The 20,603-nt window shown below is 61.0% G+C and overlaps 1 protein-coding gene across 2 annotated transcripts; it reads right to left on the bottom strand.

Moving 5' to 3' along the window:
* Positions 1-6,172: 6,172 nt before the first annotated feature.
* TXNIP (thioredoxin interacting protein) lies at positions 6,173-10,372 on the bottom strand. 2 transcript variants are annotated; one of them, XM_064176001.1, is made up of 8 exons: positions 9,819-10,372; positions 8,942-9,014; positions 8,686-8,833; positions 8,314-8,416; positions 7,945-8,201; positions 7,682-7,838; positions 7,342-7,529; positions 6,173-6,931 (listed from the first exon to the last, which is right to left on the bottom strand). In XM_064176001.1, the coding sequence occupies exons 1-8, from the start codon at positions 10,066-10,068 to the stop codon at positions 6,893-6,895; spliced, it is 1,215 nt and encodes a 404-aa protein (XP_064032071.1). In that variant the 5' UTR covers positions 10,069-10,372; the 3' UTR covers positions 6,173-6,892. The 2 variants fall into 2 exon arrangements, with proteins under 2 accessions (XP_064032071.1, XP_064032072.1); XM_064176002.1 differs by having other exon boundaries at positions 7,381-7,529.
* Positions 10,373-20,603: the final 10,231 nt, after the last annotated feature.

Genomic DNA, 20,603 nt, shown 5'->3' with positions numbered 1-20,603 from the left:
CTACCCCTATCCCCATCCCTATCCCTGTCTCTATCCCCATCCCTATCCCTATCCCTGTCTCTATCCCCATCCCCATCCCTATCCCTATCCCCATCCCTATCCCCATCCCTATCCCTGTCTCTATCCCTGTCCCTTTCCCCATCCCTTTCCCTATCTCTATCCCTATCCCTATCCCTTTCCTTATCCCCATCCCTGTCCCCATCCCCATCCCCATCCCCATCCCCATCCCCATCCCCATCCCTGTCATTCCCTCTGCAGCCAGCAGGCGGCGCTCACTCCCCAGCTCCTACTACCGAGGCCATGCGGGGGGCACCAAAAGCCCCCCCCAGGAGTGTGCGCCGGGGGGGGGGACACGACCCTGACCCCTTAATGCCCCCCGAGGTGGGCAGCAGGGCGGGAAAGGACCCCCCAGGACCTCGTCCCCAGGCCGGGGGGGGGGGGGGGGGCGGGGGGCGGGGGGGCGGGGGGGGCCTTTGTGGCTTTGTCTCTCTTGTCCCTTTTTGAGCCCCTCCCGTTTCGGGAGCAGCTTTTTTGGGGGGGGGGGAGGGGGTTGGGAACTGAGTTTGGGCTTTTTTTTGGGGGGGGGGATTAAAGGAAATGTGGAGATTTTCGGGGTGCTGCCTTTGTCCCATGGGTGGGGACCCCCCCCCCAAATTAGAGGGGTCCCCCTGCACAAATTAGGGCCCCCCCCTGCCCCAAATTAAGGATTCCCCCCCCAAATTAAGGATCCCCCTCCCCAAATTAGCGATCCCCCCCCCAAATTAGGGACCCCCTGCCCAAAATTAGGGATCCCCCTCCCCAAATTAGCGATCCCCTGCCCAAAATTAGGGATCCCCCCCCCAAATTAGGGATCCCCCTCCCCAAATTAGGGATCCCCCTCCCCAAATTAGGGACCCCCGCCCCAAATTAGGGATCCCCCTCCTCAAATTAGGGACCCCCTCCCCAAATTAGGGACCCCCTGCCCAAAATTAGGGATTTCCCCCCCCAAATTAGCGATCCCCCCCCCAAATTAGGGATCCCCCTCCCCAAATTAGTGATCCCCCTCCCCAAATTAGGGACCCCCCTCCCCAAATTAAGGATCCCCCTCCTCAAATTAGGGACCCCTTGCCCCAAATTAGGGATCCCCCTCCCCAAATTAGGGATCCCCCCCCAAATTAGGGACCCCCCAAATTAAAGATCCCCCTCCTCAAATTAAGGACTCCCCAAATTAGGGATTACCCCCCCAAATTAGGGATCCCCCTCCTCAAATTAAGGATCTGGGGGGTAGGAGTAATGGGGGAGGGGGGAATGGATCTGGGGGGGGAGGGGGGAATGGATCTGGGGGGGAAGGGCAATAGGGGAGGGGGGAATGGATTTGGGGGGGGAAGGTGAATTTGGGGGGGGGGAAAGGTGGAATTTTGAGGGGGGAAAGGTGGATGCGGGGGGAGGAAAATGAGGGAGGGGAAAGTGTGGGGGGGAGAGGTTGGGGTTGCTTTTTTGGGGGGGTGGTTGGGTTGTTTTTGGGGGGGGTTGGATTTGGTTTTTGGGGGGGGTTGGCAGGTTTTGGGGGGGGAGAGGTTGGGGTTGCATTTTTGGGGGGGTGATTGGGGGTTTATGAGGGGGAGGGGTTGGGGTTGTATTTTGGGGGGGGTGTTTGGGAGGGTTTTTTTGGGGGGGAGGGGTTGGAGGTTGTATTTTTGGGGGGGTGATTGGGAGGGGTTTTTTTTGGGGGGGGAGGGTTTGGAGGTTGTATTTTGGGGGGGGTGTTTGGGGGTTTATGGGGGGGGTTTGAAGTTGTTTTATTTTGGGGGGGGAAGGGATTTTGATCTCGTCAAGGTGGGGGCGAGGTTGTTTTTTTTCGCGGGGGGGGGGGGGGGAGGGGGCAGGTAAAAGTTGTTTGTGCAGCCGAAAGGGACAAAGTGAGGACAAAGTGGGGGCAGGGCGGGGGCCACTCACGTGAGGCTCAGGTGATAGGGAAACGCCTTCCAACCTCTCCCCACCCCTTCCCCCCCCCCCCACGCCCCAAACCCCTCCCGGGGCAAAGTTTGCTGCCGAGAGCCAATTTTCAATCCTTGGGTAATTAAACTCCCAGCTGGGGCTTGGCCCCACCCTTGTTGTGTCCCCTCCCTGCCCAGAAGTGTCCCCAGGGCATGGACAAAGGACTCCAGGAACAGGTTGGGGGGGGGGACTCGAAAACGGGACCCCCCCTCAGGATGTTTTTAGGTCCCCTCCTAACCTTTCCCGTCGTGCTGGAGTGGACAATGAGGCCCCGGGGGGAGGGGGGAGAGGGGAGGACCCCGTGGGGTGGTCCTGGAAGGGGTTGGGGTCCTGAAGGTGTTGTCTGTGTCCCCATCAGAACTCACTGGGGACCACCAGGGGGCATCACAGAGCCAATGGAGCTCATTGGGGACCACCAGGGGGCAGCCCAGAGCCAATGGAGCTCATTGGGGACCACCAGGGGGCAGCACAGAGCCAATGGAGCTCATTGGGGACCAGCAGGGGGCAGCACAGAGCCAATGGAGGTCATTGGGGACCACCAGGGGGCAGCACAGAGCCAATGGAGGTCATTGGGGACGAGCAGGGAGCAGCCCAGAGCCAATGGAGCTCATTGGGGACCACCAGGGGACAGCCCAGAGCCAATGGAGCTCATTGGGGACCACCAGGGGGCAGCACAGAGCCAATGGAGCTCATTGGGGACCACCAGGGGGCAGCACAGAGCCAATGGAGGTCATTGGGGACCACCAGGGGGCAGCACAGAGCCAATGGAGCTCATTGGGGACCACCAGGGGGCAGCACAGAGTCAATGGAGCTCATTGGGGACCAGCAGGGGGCAGCACAGAGCCAATGGAGGTCATTGGGGACCACCAGGGGGCAGCACAGAGCCAATGGAGGTCATTGGGGACGAGCAGGGAGCAGCCCAGAGCCAATGGAGCTCATTGGGGACCACCAGGGGACAGCCCAGAGCCAATGGAGCTCATTGGGGACCACCAGGGGGCAGCACAGAGCCAATGGAGCTCATTGGGGACCACCAGGGGGCAGCACAGAGCCAATGGAGCACATTGGGGACCACCAGGGGACAGCCCAGAGCCAATGGAGCTCATTGGGGACCACCAGGGGACAGCCCAGAGCCAATGGAGCTCATTGGGGACCACCAGGGGGCAGCACAGAGCCAATGGAGCTCATTGGGGACCACCAGGGGGCAGCACAGAGCCAATGGAGCTCATTGGGGACCAGCAGGGGGCAGCACTGAGCCAATGGAGCTCAATGGGGACCACCAGGGGACAGCCCAGAGCCAATGGAGCTCATTGGGGACCACCAGGGGACAGCACAGAGCCAATGGAGCTCAATGGGGACCACCAGGGGACAGCACAGAGCCAATGGAGCTCAATGGGGACCACCAGGGGGCAGCACAGAGCCAATGGAGCACATTGGGGACCACCAGGGGACAGCACAGAGCCAATGGAGCTCAATGGGGACCACCAGGGGGCAGCACAGAGCCAATGGAGCTCAATGGGGACCACCAGGGGACAGCCCAGAGCCAATGGAGCTCATTGGGGACCACCAGGGGGCAGCACAGAGTCAATGGAGCCCAATAGAGACCAGTATGGACCAGCAGAGACCACTCTTGTCCTGTCCTGTCCCCATCCCACCCCCATCCCACTCTCATCCTGTCCCCATCCTGTCCCCATCCCATCCTCATCCCACTCTCATACTGTCCCCATCCCATTCCTGTCCTCATCCCCTGCCCTATTTCTCTCCTGCCTCCATCCCAGCTGCCCCCCCCCCGTCCTTTATGCCTTCCCCTTCCCTCTCCCCATCCCATCCCAATGCCTCTCCCCACTCCCATCCCTTCCCTTCCCATCCCCTTCCTTCCTCTGTCCTTATCCTGTCCCACTCCACCCCCTTGTACCCCCCCAGCACTGTTTTCCCTCCACTGCCCCTCCCTTCCCAGTCACCACTGCCCCCCCCCCCCCGTCCTCGTCCTCGTCCCCTTCCTGTCCCCATTGTCCTCTCCCAGTTCCCATTGTCCTTTCCCAGTTCCCATTGCCCCCCCCCCCTCCATTTCAACCATTATCCCCTTCCAGCCCCCCCCCAGTACCCTTAGTCCCCCCCCCGCCAAGCCACCATTGTCCCTCTCCAGTCTCCATTGTCTCCTCCCAATCCCCAGCGCCCCCCCCAGTGCCTGTTACCCCCCCCCGCAGCTCTGCTCTCCTGCCCATACTTGGCCGGGCCAGGCCTGACCTCTCACCCACTTGGGCGCTGGCCCTGGGATGGTGCCAGGAGGACGCAGGGACAGAGCTGGGTCTGGAGAGGGACAGGGAAAGGGGGGGGTAAGGCTGCAGGGTGACGTCAGGGATGGGCTCCTGGGGGGGTTCTGGAGGGTGTCAGGGGTGGTCATGGCATGGGGGTGGGCAAGGGTAGTGGAGGGGTGGTCGATGTGCAAGGGTGGGCACGAGTGGAAGGGTGGTCAAGGGTGGTGGAGGGGTGATGGGGGTGGGCAAAGGTGGTCATGAGTTGGTGGGGGGGGTTAAGGGTGGTCGGGGGTGGTGGTGGGAGGTCAATTGGCATCGGGTGGGGGCCAGGAGCTGCAGCTGGCGGTGCCAGGCTGGGACCTGCCGCCAGGGGCAGAGGAGCTGCAGCTGCCTGCTGATAAGGGCAGGCCCCGCTGGCAGCGCCAGATAAGAGCAAGGGAAAAGGGGGGGCGGGGGGGGGGGAGGCTATGGGACACAGTTGGGACCTGGCCAGGGAAGCTGAGAGACCACGGGTGGGCACCAGGTGCCAAGTGGGAGAGAGGTGACAGTGGCTGCTCCTCAGCCTGGCCCCCCACCAGCAGTGGCCTGGTGCCACCACCTCTCACCTACATCCCCCGCGGTGGTGGTGAGGGAGAGGAGCTCCAAGGGGGCAGAGGAGGCAAAGGAGACCAAGGTGATGAGGAGGGGAAGGTGATGAGGAGGGGAAGGTGATGAGGAGGGGAAGGTGATGAGGAGGGGAAGGTGATGAGGAGGGGAAGGTGATGAGGAGGGGAAGGTGATGAGGAGGGGAAGGTGATGAGGAGGGGAAGGTGATGAGGAGGGGAAGGTGATGAGGAGGGGAAGGTGATGAGGAGGGGAAGGTGATGAGGAGGGGAAGGTGATGAGGAGGGGAAGGTGATGAGGAGGGGAAGGTGATGAGGAGGGGAAGGTGATGAGGAGGGGAAGGTGATGAGGAGGGGAAGGTGATGAGGAGGGGAAGGTGATGAGGAGGGGAAGGTGATGAGGAGGGGAAGGTGATGAGGAGGGGAAGGTGATGAGGAGGGGAAGGTGATGAGGAGGGGAAGGTGATGAGGAGGGGAAGGTGATGAGGAGGGGAAGGTGATGAGGAGGGGAAGGTGATGAGGAGGGGAAGGTGATGAGGAGGGGAAGGTGATGAGGAGGGGAAGGTGATGAGGAGGGGAAGGTGATGAGGAGGGGAAGGTGATGAGGAGGGGAAGGTGATGAGGAGGGGAAGGTGATGAGGAGGGGAAGGTGATGAGGAGGGGAAGGTGATGAGGAGGGGAAGGTGATGAGGAGGGGAAGGTGATGAGGAGGGGAAGGTGATGAGGAGGGGAAGGTGATGAGGAGGGGAAGGTGATGAGGAGGGGAAGGTGATGAGGAGGGGAAGGTGATGAGGAGGGGAAGGTGATGAGGAGGGGAAGGTGATGAGGAGGGGAAGGTGATGAGGAGGGGAAGGTGATGAGGAGGGGAAGGTGATGAGGAGGGGAAGGTGATGAGGAGGGGAAGGTGATGAGGAGGGGAAGGTGATGAGGAGGGGAAGGTGATGAGGAGGGGAAGGTGATGAGGAGGGGAAGGTGATGAGGAGGGGAAGGTGATGAGGAGGGGAAGGTGATGAGGAGGGGAAGGTGATGAGGAGGGGAAGGTGATGAGGGCTCCAAGCCCAAGCACCCACAAAATCCACCTCTCCCTCCCCACCCCTGCCTCAGTTTCCCCTCGGGCCATGAGGTTTGGACCTTCACCCAAACCTCCTCTTTCTGCCCAAATTTGGCCACCAGGTGACCGAAACCACCACCCCCCCCCCCAGCCCCGGGGCAGATGCTGCAGCTCCAGCAGCCAGCACCCAAAGGTGGCACTGCCACCATTGTCACCCCATTGGGTGGTGCCACCCCAGATGCCCAACCCTCTCCTCCTGCCCAAGATGAAGGCAAGTGCAGTCCACGGCAGGTGCCAGAAGGTCTTTATTTGAGCCTTCCTCACCCCCCAGGGGTGGGGACACCAAGATGAGTACAAAGGTTGAAGTTCCCCTCCCCCACCCCACCCCCTCCCCCACAAACCCACCCTAAAAAAACAGTAAAAAAAAACAGAGGAGATTCGCACAAAGTTTGTGCCCAGAGCAGCCAGAGGTGGGAGCAGATCCCAGGGGACCTCCTTGCTGATGCTGGGAGCAACTGGGATCAACTGGTTGGCACCAGGTGTGGGCTCCTCCGGCCAGGGCCAAGGCTCCCACCCAAGCCAGGCAGGGTTGGACGGCTGCAGGACAGCTACAAGACAGCTGCAGGGCACCCAGAGGGCTGCAGGGCACCCAGAGGAACCAGCTCCAACCACCTCCTCGTCCACGCAGGGGGGACAGGTCCCTGCTGTCCCCAGGCCAGGCTGTGTTGGGTGAAGGCATCACCGTGAGGCTCTTCCCCAAGGCTCTGGGGCTGGCATCTCTCCTTCTCCCAAGAGGTTGGTTGGGGGCTTCTGCCTCTTGCCCCAACGCTGAGGGTCTCCTGCCCCCTTCTCCACATCCCACTCAGCGGTCAGACAGCCACGGGTGGGCAGCACACAAGACACTGGGACAGGTTCCCCCTGCCCTGGCGTTGGTGCCAGAGCTTTGCCGAGCTCCCAGAGGGAGCCAGAGTCCAGGAAACGCAGGCAAGGCCCCAGGCCTGCCCCCATCACTGCACGTTGTTGTTGTTGGCCACGCAGGGATCCACCTGAGGGGGCAAGGAGGAGACAAAACACCACTGAGACGCTGCCCAGCTGCACCCCAAAGCCAGCAGCATGGCACCACTGGCCAGAGTTGCCACCACCACCTCCCTCCTCATGCCCTCTTCCATCTTCCCACCTCCATCCATCCTCATCCCTTCTCCATCTCTCCCCTCTTCATCCACATCTCTCTTCTCCACCCTCTTACCCCATCCCCCTCACCCCACATCATCTATCCTCACCCCATCTCCATCCTCAATCCCATCTCCCTCCACCCTCATGCCAACCATCCCACCACCCCCACATCCCATCCCATCCTCTCACTCCATCCCTCACATCCTCATCCCCTCTCTACTCTCCTCAATTCCATCTCCATCCCGTTCCCATCCCCCTCCTCTCAGCCCCTCCCCTCCCTCACCGAGGTCTCTCCGGCGGTGCCCGCAGTGCCGCTCCTCACCTCGGTGTACGTGGGGGGCGGCATGAACTTGAACTCGGGGGCGTACATGAAGATGGGGCTGTCGAAGCTGTCAGCCTCCTCCAGCAGGGGGGTGGTTGGGCTCTCCAGCCGGTGGTCCTCGGGCACTATGTCCAGGTAGCAAGGAGGAGCTGCCAGGCAGAGAGAGAGCAACCTGTGAGCAACCTGCCACGGCACCACCACAACCTCCTCAACTCTCGACGAGCTCCTCAGCCCAAGCAGGTGCCCACCCCAAGCTCCTCAACGACCCCATCAAGGAGCTATCTTCCTCCTCCCTGCTCACCTTCTGGGGCATCAGGCAGGTTGAGGTCCACCCAGCTCATCTCGGAGCTGGCCTGGCTTGCCATGCTGGAGCTGCGGCTGCCGATGCCCGAGCGGCTGCCGATCACCAGGGGCAGCTCCAGGATGATCTTCTTGGAGCCAGGGACACTGACATAGATCTGTGGAGGAAGAGCAGCAGGGAGGAGAGGGGTGGTCAGAGGGCTGTGAGGACAACCAGAGGGATCCAGGTGCCCCCAAATGCCAAGGCCCTGCCTGGCAACTCACCTGCAAGAAGTACTCCACCCGCAGGATGTTGCAGCCCAGGATGGAAGGTTTGAGCTTCTTCACCCGGATGGTTTTGCCCCGCCAGGAGTCAGACATGCCCGAGATGATGTGGTTGCCCCGGACACAGGAGAGCTTCTGGGTGAAGACCTTGGTCTGGCCGTTGGCCAGGTAGGTGTGCTTGGCCATGATGGCAGCCTTGGGCACCACGATGCGGGAGCAGGTGTTCTCGAAGTCGGCGTTGATGCAGATCTCATCACCTGCGGTGGGCCAGAGGGAACACTTCAGAGGCAGCAAAAACTCCTCCTGGTCACTGCCAGCCCACCAAGGCGTGGCCACCTCCCAGCAAGAGTGGCCAGGCCCTGCCCTTACCTTCGCAGAAGCCCTTCCTGTCGATCTGGGCGCTGACGGAGACGCGGCCGTCGGGGATGAACATGCAGGACACTTTCTTCTCCTTCTTGGCAGCGACTGGGGACTGCAGGGACAGCACAGCGTTAGCCCAGAGGAGTGACCAACAGCTTCCACCCCACCCACACTTCCTCCTGCCTTCCTCTCCTCCCAAGTTCCTCTTAAGGAACACAAAGCAACCAGAACTTCCTAACCCCCACCTAAGCACTTAAGTCCTGGCTCAGCACCCAAGCCCCTTAAAGGAGCCTTAATGCCCGAGGTCCCTCCTGTCCCTACCAACCCCAGGAGCATTTCAATCCCAAACAGCAGCCCAAGGAGGGTGGTGCCCACACTCACCAGCAGCTCTGGAGTGTTCACATCCACAGGGTCCATCACCTCAAAGCGTTTCTTGATCTCCTGGGTGGGGAAGGAAGGACGCTCCAGGAAGGCTTTCACCCAGTAATCCACACAGCCATACTTGCCCTTGAAGGTGGTGCCCAGGGGCCTGTGGGAAGAGCCACAGTCAGCCAACCCCGTGGGCACACCAGGAGGGTTTTCCGGAGGGGTTCCAGTTTGGTTCTCTTCCAGGAGGCAGCTCTGACCTCCTACTCACCCCTGGGGAAGCTCGAAGCCGAACTTGTACTCGTACTTGTTGCCGGGACGCAGGATGACGGAGCCGTCCCCATCTGGGAAGAGAGAAGCAGGGCAGGGAGGGGGTCAGCTGCAGCTCCGGACTTGCTTCCTCCTCCTAGCCCCCGGGTTCCGCTGACACACAGCAGGATGAGCTCAATGCCCTCTGCGTGCTAAGAGCCTCCCACACCCGTCCCGGGGACAGCCTCGCAGTCTCTCCGCTCCTATCCCACCTCGCTTCGCACATCCACCTCCGGTACACCCTGTCCCCGACGCCCTGCCCTCACCGCACCTACTTCCAGCCCTGGCCTCGTTTATCTCGCAGCTCCATGACGTCACCGCACCCCCGTTATCTCTCGGGACACTCTACCAGCTCCCCCCTAAGCCCGGAGAGCCTTCGCTGCTCGCCAAAGGCACTCGGCCGAAGCTTTGTCCCGAGCAAAACCCGCACTTGCTGCTCCTCCTCCCCGTCCCCTGCCCCGTCCCCTGCCACCCTGCTCCAGCCAAGCTTGGCACTCGCTGCCCGCGGGCACGCACACCCTGTTCGGGCAGCCGCAGCAACACCCAAGCACACCCAAGCAGCAAACACTGGGGGGCAGGGTTGTTGTTTTCGGCCCCCCCCTTCGCCAGGTGCCACCGGCGGCTTCAACTCCCTCAACCTTCCACCGCCCTCCAAGCCCACTCCACCAACTCCTGACCCTTCCACCTCACCTTCCCCACCCTTCGCACCATCCGGACCGCGGCGACTCCTCACCCCCGCACCCAGCCCCCGAAGAGACCCCGAACAAGCTGCTGGACCTCCGAGCTCTTCCCCCCCCTTTCCCCACCGCTCCCTCTCTTCCCCCATCCCAGCCTCTCACCGGTGGGCTGCTCCTCCAGGCAGAGCACATCCTCGAAGCGCAGATACTCCATCTCCTGCTTGCACTGCTGCGGGCCCTTCGCCCAGTTGACTTTAGCCACTCCGCAAGCCAACACCTTGACGGCGCTGACCCGAGTCACTTCGGCCACCTCCACCAGGACGCGCCCGGCCACCTTCTCCCCGCTGCAATAAACCTTCTCGGGCTCGCTGAAAGCCATCACGAAGCTCTTCACCTTCTTGAACATCACCATGGTTGCGCGGAGAGTTTGCGGGGCAAGGCGGGGGGGGGGTTGGAAAAGCGGCGGAAGAAGGCGGTAGCGGCGAAGGGGGCTGCGCAGGACGAGGTGCGGAGAGTTTCGCGTTCCCTCTCCGGAGGAGGAAGAGGAGGAGGAGAAGGAGGAAAACTCTCCCTAAAAGCAGCTGAGCGGAGCCACAAAGGTCACTTTCGGCTGCGTTTTTTTGTCCCCCCCTCGGGAAAGCGCCGAGGAAACTCCGCGCAGCCTCCGCTCGGGTCGGGTCCGATCCCCTCCGCTCTCCCCCGCAGCTCTGAGCGCGGCGCCGCCGCCGCCCGCCCTTTTATACCCCCCGCGCCCCCCCCCCCCCCCCCAGCGGCCGCCTGCGCTCAGCTCCACGCCGCGGGCGCGTGGCCCGGCGTGCCGCTCGCGTGATCAGCTCTCCCATTGGCTGCCGCCGCCTTGTTTACACCGCGGCCGACCAATGGGAGCGGCGCCCGCGGAGCGTGGACAGCTTGTGCGGGGAGAGCGGGGAAGTGGGCGGGGGGGGTGGGAGGGAGCCTCGGGAGCGGAGTGACAGCCGGGAGGGCCAATAGGAAGAGCGGACGGGTGGTGGCGCTCGGCCAATGGCAGGAAGGGAACGGAGCGTTCCCAGCCGTGCGGTTAGGAGCTTCGGGGGGGGGGGGGGGGGGGGAGAAGCAGTTCGGGACCTGTTGGATGCGCTGGGAGGGGTCCGGGGGGGTCCCCTCGGAGCTTGGGGGGGGGCTCTTGATCCCTCTCCCCCCCCCCCCTCACCCCGGGTTCCCTCCTCAGGAAGCTTTTCCTCCCTCCCCCACCCCCCCCACATGCGCCCCCTGCACTCCCCCCCCCCCCCCCCCCAAGCCCCCCGCTTGGTTATTTGGGCTGAAAGAGCACAGATTTGGGGGTGAGGATCAAAGCCTGACCCCGGGGGGGGGAGGATTTTTGCCATCGTTTTGGGGGGACTCCGGGCAGGAGGCGTTCGTCTGCCCCCCCCCCCGTCGAGGGAGGGACCACACCCACCGTATGTTGGGGACCCTTCCCCCAAATCCCCGCCCCCCCCCCCCCCACTTTGTTGCTGGAAGGGAATTTTGGGGACCCTCACCCCCTCCCCCCACCCACCATGTGTTGGGGACCCCCCCCAAATCGCCCCCTACACCTTGTCGCTGGAAGGGAGTTGGGGGGACCCTCCCCCCCCTCCTCCCACCCCATGTTTTGGGGACCCTTCCCCCGCAGCCCCACCCTCTGTTGCTGGAAAGGATTGGGGGACCTCCCCCCCTCCCCCCACCCACCATGTGTTGGAGACCCCCCCAAACCCTCCCCCCTCACCTTGTCACTCGAAGGGAACTGGGGGGACCCTCCCCCTCCTCCTCCCACCCCATGTTTTGGGGACCCTTCCCCCCACACCACCCCCCCCCACACCTTGTCACTGGAAGGGAATTGGGGGGACCCTCACCCCCTCTCCCCACCCACCATGTGTTGGGGACCCTTCCCTCAAATCCCCCCCCCCCACCACCAACCTTGTCGCTCGAAGGGGACCCTCCCCCCCCCCCCCCCCTCCTCCTACCCCCATCTTTTGGGGGACCCTCCCCCCAGAATCCATCCCCTGGCCCTGGTGCCCCCCACCTTTTCCATGGCAGTCTCCCACCCCTTATCTTTTAGGGACCCTTCCCCACTGAACTCCCTCTCCTGCCACTTGGAAGGCAACTGGGGGGGACCCCACTTGGAATGCAATTGGGGGGGACCCCACTTGGAAGGCAATTGGGGGGAACCCCACTTGGAAGGCAATTGGGGGGGACCCCCCCTATTAACTCGAAGCCCCTTCCCCCAAATCCCCTTCCTGCCCCCCCCCCAGAATGGAAGTCTGAACCCTCCCTCCCCCCACCCAATTCCAAGTCCCATTGGAGGGGGGAGAGCATCTTTTTGGGGGTACCGTTGGGGAGGAGAATTTGGGGGTGCTGAGGTGACACCAAACAACCCCCTGAGACTCCCCCCTCCCCCCAAACTTATTTCCCTTCCCCCCCACCCCCCCCCACCCCCCCCCTCCAGAAGTTTCTACGTGCGGGGTGGAGAGCAAAGAGCTCTGCTTGGTGTCAACAAGTCCCAAAGGAGAGGCAACAACAAAACGTCCTACGAATGTCCTTGTCCAGCTGGGGAACTTCTCCCTCAGCCTTCATTTTCCAGCTGGGATTTGGGTGGAGCAGGTTTTTTTCTTGCCCCCCCCCCCCATCCCCCATCCCAACCCCCCAACTCTTCCCCTCCCAAGTCCAAGTTGTTTTGCCCCTGCCTGGAACTTTCTTTCCTCGATGGCTTTTGGCTGCTGAGCAGCTAAAGAATCCTCCTGACCCTTGCCAGGCAGCTGCTGTTTATTCCTCATCCCTGCCCCCCCCCCTTAAATCCCCTCTTGATGCTTCCAGAGGTGAGGAAAAACACACGAGGGACCCCCAAAAACATTCCCAATGGATGCAGGACCCCCAGAAACATTCCCAAGGGAGGCAGGGGAAAAGAGAGGGAAAGGAGGGGGGGAAAGATGAATCCTAAGTCCCCCCTATCTTGTTAGGAGTTGTTCATCCCTTTCCCCCCCCCCTTCAATCCCTCTTGATGCTTCCAGAGGTGAGGAAAAACACACGAGGGACCCCCAGAACTATTCCCAATGGAGACAGGACCCCCAGAAACATTCCCAATGGAGGCAGGATGGGAAAAGAGAGGGAAAGGAGAGGGGAGAGGATGAATCCTAAGCCCCCCCCGTCTTGTTGGGAGTCGTTCATCCCTTTCCCCCCCCTTCAATCCCCTCTTGATGCTTCCAGAGCTGAGGAAAAACACACGAGGGACCCCCAAAAACATTCCCAATGGATGCAGGACCCCCAGAACTATTCCCAACGGAGGCAGGATGGGAAAAGAGAGGGAAAGGAGAGGGGGGAGGATGAATCTTAAGCCCCCCCTATCTTGTTAGGAGTTGTTCATCCCTTTCCCCCCCCCTCAATCCCCTCTTGGTGCTTCCAGAGCTGAGGAAAAACACACGAGGGACCCCCAGAAATATTCCCAATGGAGACAGGATGGGAAAAGAGAGGGAAAGGAGAGGGGGAAGGATGAATCCTAAGCCCCCCCTATCTTGTTAGGAGTTGTTTATTCCTCCCCCCACCCTTTAATCCCCTCTTGATGCTTCCAGAGCTGAGGCAAAACACACGAGGGACCCCCAAAAACATTCCCAATGGATGCAGGACCCCCAGAACTGTTCCCAGTGGAGGCAGGATGGGAAAAGAGAGGGAAAGGAGAGGGGGAAGGATGAATCCTAAGCCCCCCCTATCTTGTTAGGAGTTGTTTATCCCTTCCCCCACCCTTTAATCCCCTCTTGATGCTTCCAGAGCTGAGGAAAAACACACGAGGGACCCCCAGAACTATTCCCAATGGAGACAGGACCCCCAGAAACATTCCCAACGGAGGCAGGATGGGAAAAGAGAGGGAAAAGGAGAGGGAGGGGCAGGACAAACCCCAGGTCCTCCGCGGGCTGTTTACGTCGGGAGCTGTTTTGTTCCCTGCTCCCGGGCACGTTCCGTCCTCTCCAGCCTCTCCTTATCCCTCCCTCTGGAATTCGCTCCCACCTAGCAGGTGGAAAAGGATGAACTCAGGTCGGGAGAACAAAAACCATCCCAAAGCAAACTCGGGGAAAGGCTTTTTTTTTGGGGGGGGGGGGACACACCCACACACTTCCCCAGCTGCTACCTTCCCGGGCATGCCTCCATTGGGAATAGTTCTGGGGGTCCTGCATCCATTGGGAATGTTTTTGGGGGTCCCTCGTGTGTTTTTCCTCAGCTCTGGAAGCATCAAGAGGGGATTAAAGGGTGGGGGGAGGAATAAACAACTCCTAACAAGATAGGGGGGGCTTAGGATTCATATTTCCCCACCCTCCTTTCCCTCTGTTTTCCCATCCTGCCTCCACTGGGAATAGTTCTGGGGGTCCTGCATCCATTGGGAATAGTTCTGGGGGTCCCTCGTGTGTTTTTCCTCAGCTCTGGAAGCACCAAGAGGGGATTAAAGGGTGGGGGGAAGGGATAAACAACTCCTAACAAGACGGGGGGGGCTTAGGATTCATCCTCTCCCCTCTCCTTTCCCTCTCTTTTCCCATCCTGCCTCCATTGGGAATGTTTTTGGGGGTCCCTCGTGTGTTTTTCCTCAGCTCTGGAAGCATCAAGAGGGGATTAAAGGGTGGGGGGAGGAAGAAACAACTCCTAACAAGACGGGGGGGGCTTAGGATTCATCCTCCCCCCCTCTCCTTTCCCTCTCTTTTCCCATCCTGCCTCCATTGGGAATAGTTCTGGGGGTCCTGCATCCATTGGGAATGTTTTTGGGGGTCCCTCGTGTGTTTTTCCTCAGCTCTGGAAGCATCAAGAGGGGATTGAAGTGGGGGGGGAGGAATAAACAACTCCTAACAAGATAGGGGGGGCTTAGGATTCATCTTTCCCCCCTCTCCTTTCCCTCTCTTTTCCCATCCTGCCTCCATTGGGAATAGTTCTGGGGGTCCCTCATGTGTTTTTCCTCAGCTCTGGAAGCATCAAGAGGGGATTAAAGGGTGGGGGGAAGGGATGAACAACTCCTAACAAGATGGGGGGGGCTTAGGATTCATCCTCTCCCCTCTCCTTTCCCTCTCTTTTCCCATCCTGCCTCCATTGGGAATGTTTCTGGGGGTCCTGCATCCATTGGGAATGTTTTTGGGGGTCCCTCGTGTGTTTTGCCTCAGCTCTGGAAGCATCAAGAGGGGATTGAAGGAGGGGGAAGGGATAAACAACTCCTAACAAGATAGGGGGGGCTTAGGATTCATCTTTCCCCCCTCTCCTTTCCCTCTCTTTTCCCATCCTGTCTCCGTTGGGAATAGTTCTGGGGGTCCTGCCCGGGCATGGGAATTGCTTATTCCCGGCTGGAAGCTGCAGCTTCGCTTTTCCCCGACGGCTCCAGGCGGGGCGGGTAGGGAGGTTGGGGGGTGGGGGGGAGTGGAAATAAACAACTCCCGGGATGGAGGTGAGGATGAGAGCTTCCCGGAGAGCTCTTCCAGCTATGGGATGTTGGAGTTGTTGATTCCTTTCCCTATCTCCTTTCCCTTTTCCGAGGGCTGAGCCAACGCATTCCAGTCCCGCCGACGGAGAGCTCCCATCGCGGGCTCGCTGCCCATGTCCCCTGGGCTTGTCGCTTGTCCCCTCGGCTGGGGCTCAGCTCCTGCCCTTTGCTCTGCTAACCTTTGGCCGGCTGGAAATGGAAAGAGCCTCTGGAATTTCCTCGGGAGGGTTCCCACGCAAGCGGCGCAGCTGAGCTGGGGCAGAGGCTCCGGAGAGGTTCCAGCGCCTGGGAAGCAGCTGCGGAGTGGCCCTGGCCCTGCAGTGTCCCTGTCCTGCAGTGTCCCTGTCCCAGCACTGTCCCTGCAGTGTCCCTGTCCTGCACTGTTCCTGTCCCAGCACTGTCCCTGCAGTGTTCCTGTCCCAGCACTGTCCCTGCAGTGTTCCTGTCCCAGCACTGTCCCTGCATTGTTCCTGTCCTGCACTGTCCCTGTCCCAGCACTGTTCCTATCCCTGCACTGTCCCTGCACTGTCCCTGTCCCTGCACTGTCCTTGCAGTGTTCCTGTCCTGCAGTGTCCCTGTCCCAGCACTGTTCCTGTCCCAGCACTGTCCCTGCACTGTCCCTGTCCTGCACTGTCCCTGCAGTGTTCCTGTCCTGCACTGTTCCTGTCCCACACTGTCCTTGCAGTGTTCCTGTCCTGCAGTGTTCCTGTCCCACACTGTCCTTGCAGTGTTCCTGTCCTGCACTGTTCCTGTCCCACACTGTCCTTGCAGTGTCCCTGCCCCTGCACTGTTCCTGTCCCAGCACTGTCCCTGCAGTGTCCCTGTCCCTGCACTGTTCCTGTCCCAGCACTGTCCCTGCAGTGTTCCTGTCCTGCACTGTTCCTGTCCCAGCACTGTTCCTGTCCCACACTGTCCTTGCAGTGTTCCTGTCCTGCACTGTTCCTGTCCCACACTGTCCCTGCAGTGTTCCTGTCCTGCACTGTTCCTGTCCCACACTGTCCCTGCAGTGTCCCTGTCCTGCAGTGTTCCTGTCCCAGCACTGTCCTTGCAGCGTTCCTGTCCTGCAGTGTCCCTGCCCCAGCACTGTCCCTGCAGTGTCCCTGTCCTGCAGTGTCCCTGCCCCATCACTGTCCCTGCAGTGTCCCTGTCCTGCAGTGTCCCTGCCCCATCACTGTCCCTGCAGTGTCCCTGTCCTGCACTGTCCTATTCCACATTGTCCCAGCACTGTTCCTGTCTGAGCACTGTCCTTGCAGTGTCCCTGTCCCACACTGTCCCTGCATTGTCCCTGCCCCAGCACTGTCCTTGCAGTGTCCCTGTCCCACACTGTCCCTGCATTGTCCCTGCCCCAGCACTGTCCCTGCAGTGTCCCTATCCTGCAGTGTCCTTGTCCCACACTGTCCCTGCAGTATCCCTGCCCTGGCACTGTCCCCTCACCTCCCAGTGTCCCCTGTCCTTCCATATGCCCCCTCCCTCCTCTATCCCCTCTCCCTGCACTGTTCCCTCTCCTTCCAAACTCAAGGACATGGGGACAGAAACCAGTTGGAGCTGGGGGCAGGAGCAGCTCTTGGAGGCTTCTTTGCTCCCACGAAATTGGTTTGTGGCCTCATCCCCCTGTGCCAGCTCAGTGCCCACCAGGAGCATGGAGCCCAGAGGGTCTCTGCCACCATTAGCTGAGGATGACTGAGGAGGGCTGACCTCAGCCTTGTCCTCTCAGCTCAGTGCCCACCAGGATCATGGAGCCCAGAGGGTCTCTGCCACCCTTAGCTGAGGGTGACTGAGGAGGATTGACCTCAGCCTTGTCCTCTCAGCTCAGTGCCCATCAGGAGCATGGAGCCCAGAGGGTCTCTTCCACCCTTAGCTGAGGGTGACTGAGGAGGATTGACCTCAGCCTTGTCCTCTCAGCTCAGTGCCCACCAGGATCATGGAACCCAGAGGGTCTCTGCCACCCTTAGCTGAGTGTGAATGAGGATTGACCTCAGCCTTGCCCCCTCAGCTCAGTGCCCACCAGGACCATGGAGCCCAGAGGGTCTCTGCCACCCTTAGCTGAGTGTGGCTGATGAGGATTGACCTCAGCCTTGTCCTCTCAGCTCAGTCTCCACCAGGATCATGGAGCCCAGAGGGTCTCTCCCACCATTAGCTGAGTGTGGCTGATGAGGATTGACCTCAGCCTTGCCCCCTCAGCTCAGTGCCCACCAGGATCATGGAGCCCAGAGGGTCTCTTCCACCCCTTTCTTGAGGCCAAAGCTGCTGCTGAGGGTGGCTGAGCAGGACTGACCTCAGCCTTGCCCCCTCAGCTCAGTGCCCACCAGGATGATGGAGCCCAGAGGGTCTCTGCCACCATTAGCTGAGGATGACTGAGGAGGGCTGACCTCAGCCTTGTCCTCTCAGCTCAGTGCCCACCAGGAGCATGGAGCCCAGAGGGTCTCTGCCACCATTAGCTGAGGATGACTGAGGAGGATTGACCTCAGCCTTGTCCTCTCAGCTCAGTCTCCACCAGGAGCATGGAGCCCAGAGGGTCTCTTCCACCCTTAGCTGAGGGTGACTGAGGAGGATTGACCTCAGCCTTGCCCCCTCAGCTCAGTGCCCACCAGGATCATGGAGCCCAGAGGGTCTCTCCCACCCTTAGCTGAGGATGACTGAGGATTGACCTCAGCCTTGCCCCTCAGCTCAGTGCCCACCAGGAGCATGGAGCCCAGAGGGTCTCTTCCACCCTTAGCTGAGGGTGACTGAGGAGGACTGACCTCAGCCTTGCCCCCTCAGCTCAGTGCCCACCAGGATCATGGAGCCCAGAGGGTCTCTTCCACCCCTTTCTTGAGGCCAAAGCTGCTGCTGACGGTGGCTGAGCAGGACTGACCTCAGCCTTGCCCCCTCAGCTCAGTGCCCACCAGGAGCATGGAGCCCAGAGGGTCTCTGCCACCCTTAGCTGAGGGTGACTGAGGAGGATTGACCTCAGCCTTGCCCCCTCAGCTCAGTGCCCACCAGGACCATGGAGCCCAGAGGGTCTCTGCCACCCTTAGCTGAGGATGACTGAGGAGGGCTGACCTCAGCCTTGACCTCTCAGCTCAATTCCCACCAGGATCATGGAGCCCAGAGGGTCCCTCCCACCCTTAGCTGAGCTGGAGGTGACTGGGGAGGGCTGCCCTCAGCTTTGCCCCATGCCAGCCTGCCTGGCCAGTGAGCTGAGGAGCAGATGGGTGCCAGGGTTAATGTTTTACTCCCCCCCCCCCCCATCCCATCCACCCCAGGACAACCCAGTTCTGGAGAATCAGGGCTGGGCTGAGCCAGAAACCAAGCCCTGAGGTGACTCAGCGAGCCCCAGAGCTGCTGCTGGCTCATGGGGAAGGAATTGGGTACGGCAGGGAGCAGGCAGCCAACAGCCTCCAGCCAGGCTGGGAGCTGCCTTCCTCCTTCTCCCCTCTGGATCTCACTTGCCCCTACCAGCCTGCTGCTGAGCCCAGGTTTTGTCATCCCTGAGGTGTTCCTGGAGCAGTCACTCTGCTCCTGTGGCCTCCCAGACAGCCACAAGCCCTGGGAGGTAGAATAGAATAGAATAGACCCAAGCAGGCTGGCAGAGAGCTCCAGGCTCAGCCATGCCAACCTCTCCCCCAGCCCTGCCCAACCAACCAGACCATGGCACTCAGTGCCCCCAGCCAGCCTTGGCTTCAGCACCCCCAGCCATGGGCACTGCACCACCTCCCTGGGCAGCCCATGCCAGTGCCAATCACTCTCTCTGCCAACAGCTTCCTCCTCACACCCAGCCTCAGCCTGCCCTGACACAGCTTCAGCCTCTGTGCCCTGCTTCTGGCCCTGCCTGCCTGGCACCAGAGCCCAACCCCAGCTGGCCACAGCCTCCCTGCAGGCAGCTGCAGGCAGCAATCAGCTCTGCCCTCAGCCTGCTCTGGGCCAGGCTGCACCCCCCCAGCTCCCTCAGCCTCTCCTCACAGGGCACAGCCCCAGGCCCCTCCCCAGCCTTGCTGCCCTGCTCTGGGCACCTGCCAGCCCCTCAGCAGCTCTCTGCAATGCAGGAGCCCAGAGCTGGGCACAGCACTCCAGGGCTGGCCTGAGCAGTGCCAGCACAGGGGCACAAGAACCTCCCTGCTCCTGCTGCCCACACTGCTCCTCAGCCAGCCCAGGCTGCCCTTGGCTCTGCTGCCCACCTGGGCACTGCTGCCTCTTCTGCAGCTCCTCTCTGCCAGCACCCCCAGGGCCCTCTCTGCCTGCCTGCTCTCAGCCACTCTGGCCCCAGCCTGCAGCTGCTTGGGGTTGCTGTGGCCAAAGTGCAGAACCTGCCCTTGGCCTTGTTCAGTCTCATCCCCTTGGCCTCTGCCCACCCATGCAGCCTGGCCAGGTCCCTCTGCAGGGCTCTGCTGCCCTCCCCCAGCTCCACTCCTGCTGCCAGCTTGGTGCCAGCTGCACACTCACTGCTGCTGGCCTCAATGCCCTGCTCCAGAGCATCACTGAAGATATTGAACAAGAAGCTTGGTGCTGGCTGCAGCTTTGGAGCTTTTCCATGCTGGAGTTTTGGGGTTTATTCCCTGTTTTTTTTTTGGGGGTGGGAGTTGGGTGTTTCCCCCCCCCCCCCCATATATGAGCTGCTTCCAGCAAATTCGAGGCAGGGTTAAAAAGAAGGAAGAGAGGAGGGGAAGAGAGGAGGGAAAAGAGAGGAGGGGAAAGAGAGGAGGGGAAAGAGAGGAGGGGAAGAGAGGAGGGGAAAGAGAGGAGGGGAAAGAGAGGAGGGGAAAGAGAGGAGGGGAAAGAGAGGAGGGGAAAGAGAGGAGGGGAAAGAGAGGAGGGGAAAGAGAAGAGGGGAAAGAGAGGAGGAGGAGAGAGGAGAGGAAGAGAGGAGGGGAAGAGAGGAGGAGAAGAGAGGAGGAGAAGAGAGGAGGAGAAGAGAGGAGGGGAAGAGAGGAGGGGAAGAGAGGAGGGTAAAGAGAGGAGGGGAAGAGTGGAGGAGAAGAGAGGAGGGGAAAGAGAGGAGGGGAAGAGAGGAGGAGAAGAGAGGAGGGGAAGAGAGGAGGGGAAGAGAGGAGGAGAAGAGAGGAGGGGAAGAGAGGAGGGGAAGAGAGGAGGGTAAAGAGAGGAGAGGAAGAGAGGAGGGGAAAGAGAGGAGGGGAAAGAGAGGAGGGGAAGAGAGGAGGGGAAAGAGAGGAGGGGAAAGAGAGGAGGGGAAGAGAGGAGGAAAAGAGAGGAGGGGAAGAGAGGAGGAAAAGAGAGGAGGGAAGAGAGGAGGAGAAGAGAGGAGGGGAAGAGAGGAGGGGAAGAGAGGAGGGTAAAGAGAGGAGGGGAAGAGTGGAGGGGAAGAGAGGAGGGGAAGAGAGGAGGGGAAGAGAGGAGGGGAAGAGGAGGAAAAGAGAGGAGGGGAAAGAGAGAAGGGGAAGAGGAGGAAAAGAGAGGAGGAAAAAGAGAGGAGGGGAAAGAGGAGGGGAAGAGGAGGAAAAGAGAGGAGGGGAAAGAGAGGAGGGGAAGAGTGGAGGGGAAGAGAG

The sequence above is a fragment of the Pogoniulus pusillus genome, chromosome 43 (genome assembly GCF_015220805.1).
Source record: "Pogoniulus pusillus isolate bPogPus1 chromosome 43, bPogPus1.pri, whole genome shotgun sequence".
NCBI lineage: Eukaryota > Metazoa > Chordata > Aves > Piciformes > Lybiidae > Pogoniulus > Pogoniulus pusillus.
Note: the sequence above shows the minus strand (reverse complement) of the source record. Positions and strands in the feature narration are given on the sequence as shown.

What these genes read in the sequence shown, in the direction of transcription:
- TXNIP (XM_064176001.1), bottom strand. Translation starts at nt 10,068, where the DNA reads ATGGTGATGTTCAAGAAGGTGAAGAGCTTCGTGATGGCTTTCAGCGAG. An exon ending in TGAACACTCCAGAGCTGCTG is followed by an intron (nt 8,417 to 8,685) that starts GTGAGTGTGGGC and finishes CTGTCCCTGCAG; the next exon opens with TCCCCAGTCGCTGCCAAGAA. An exon ending in GCACCGCCGGAGAGACCTCG is followed by an intron (nt 6,932 to 7,341) that starts GTGAGGGAGGGG and finishes TTGCCCCCTCAG; the next exon opens with GTGGATCCCTGCGTGGCCAA.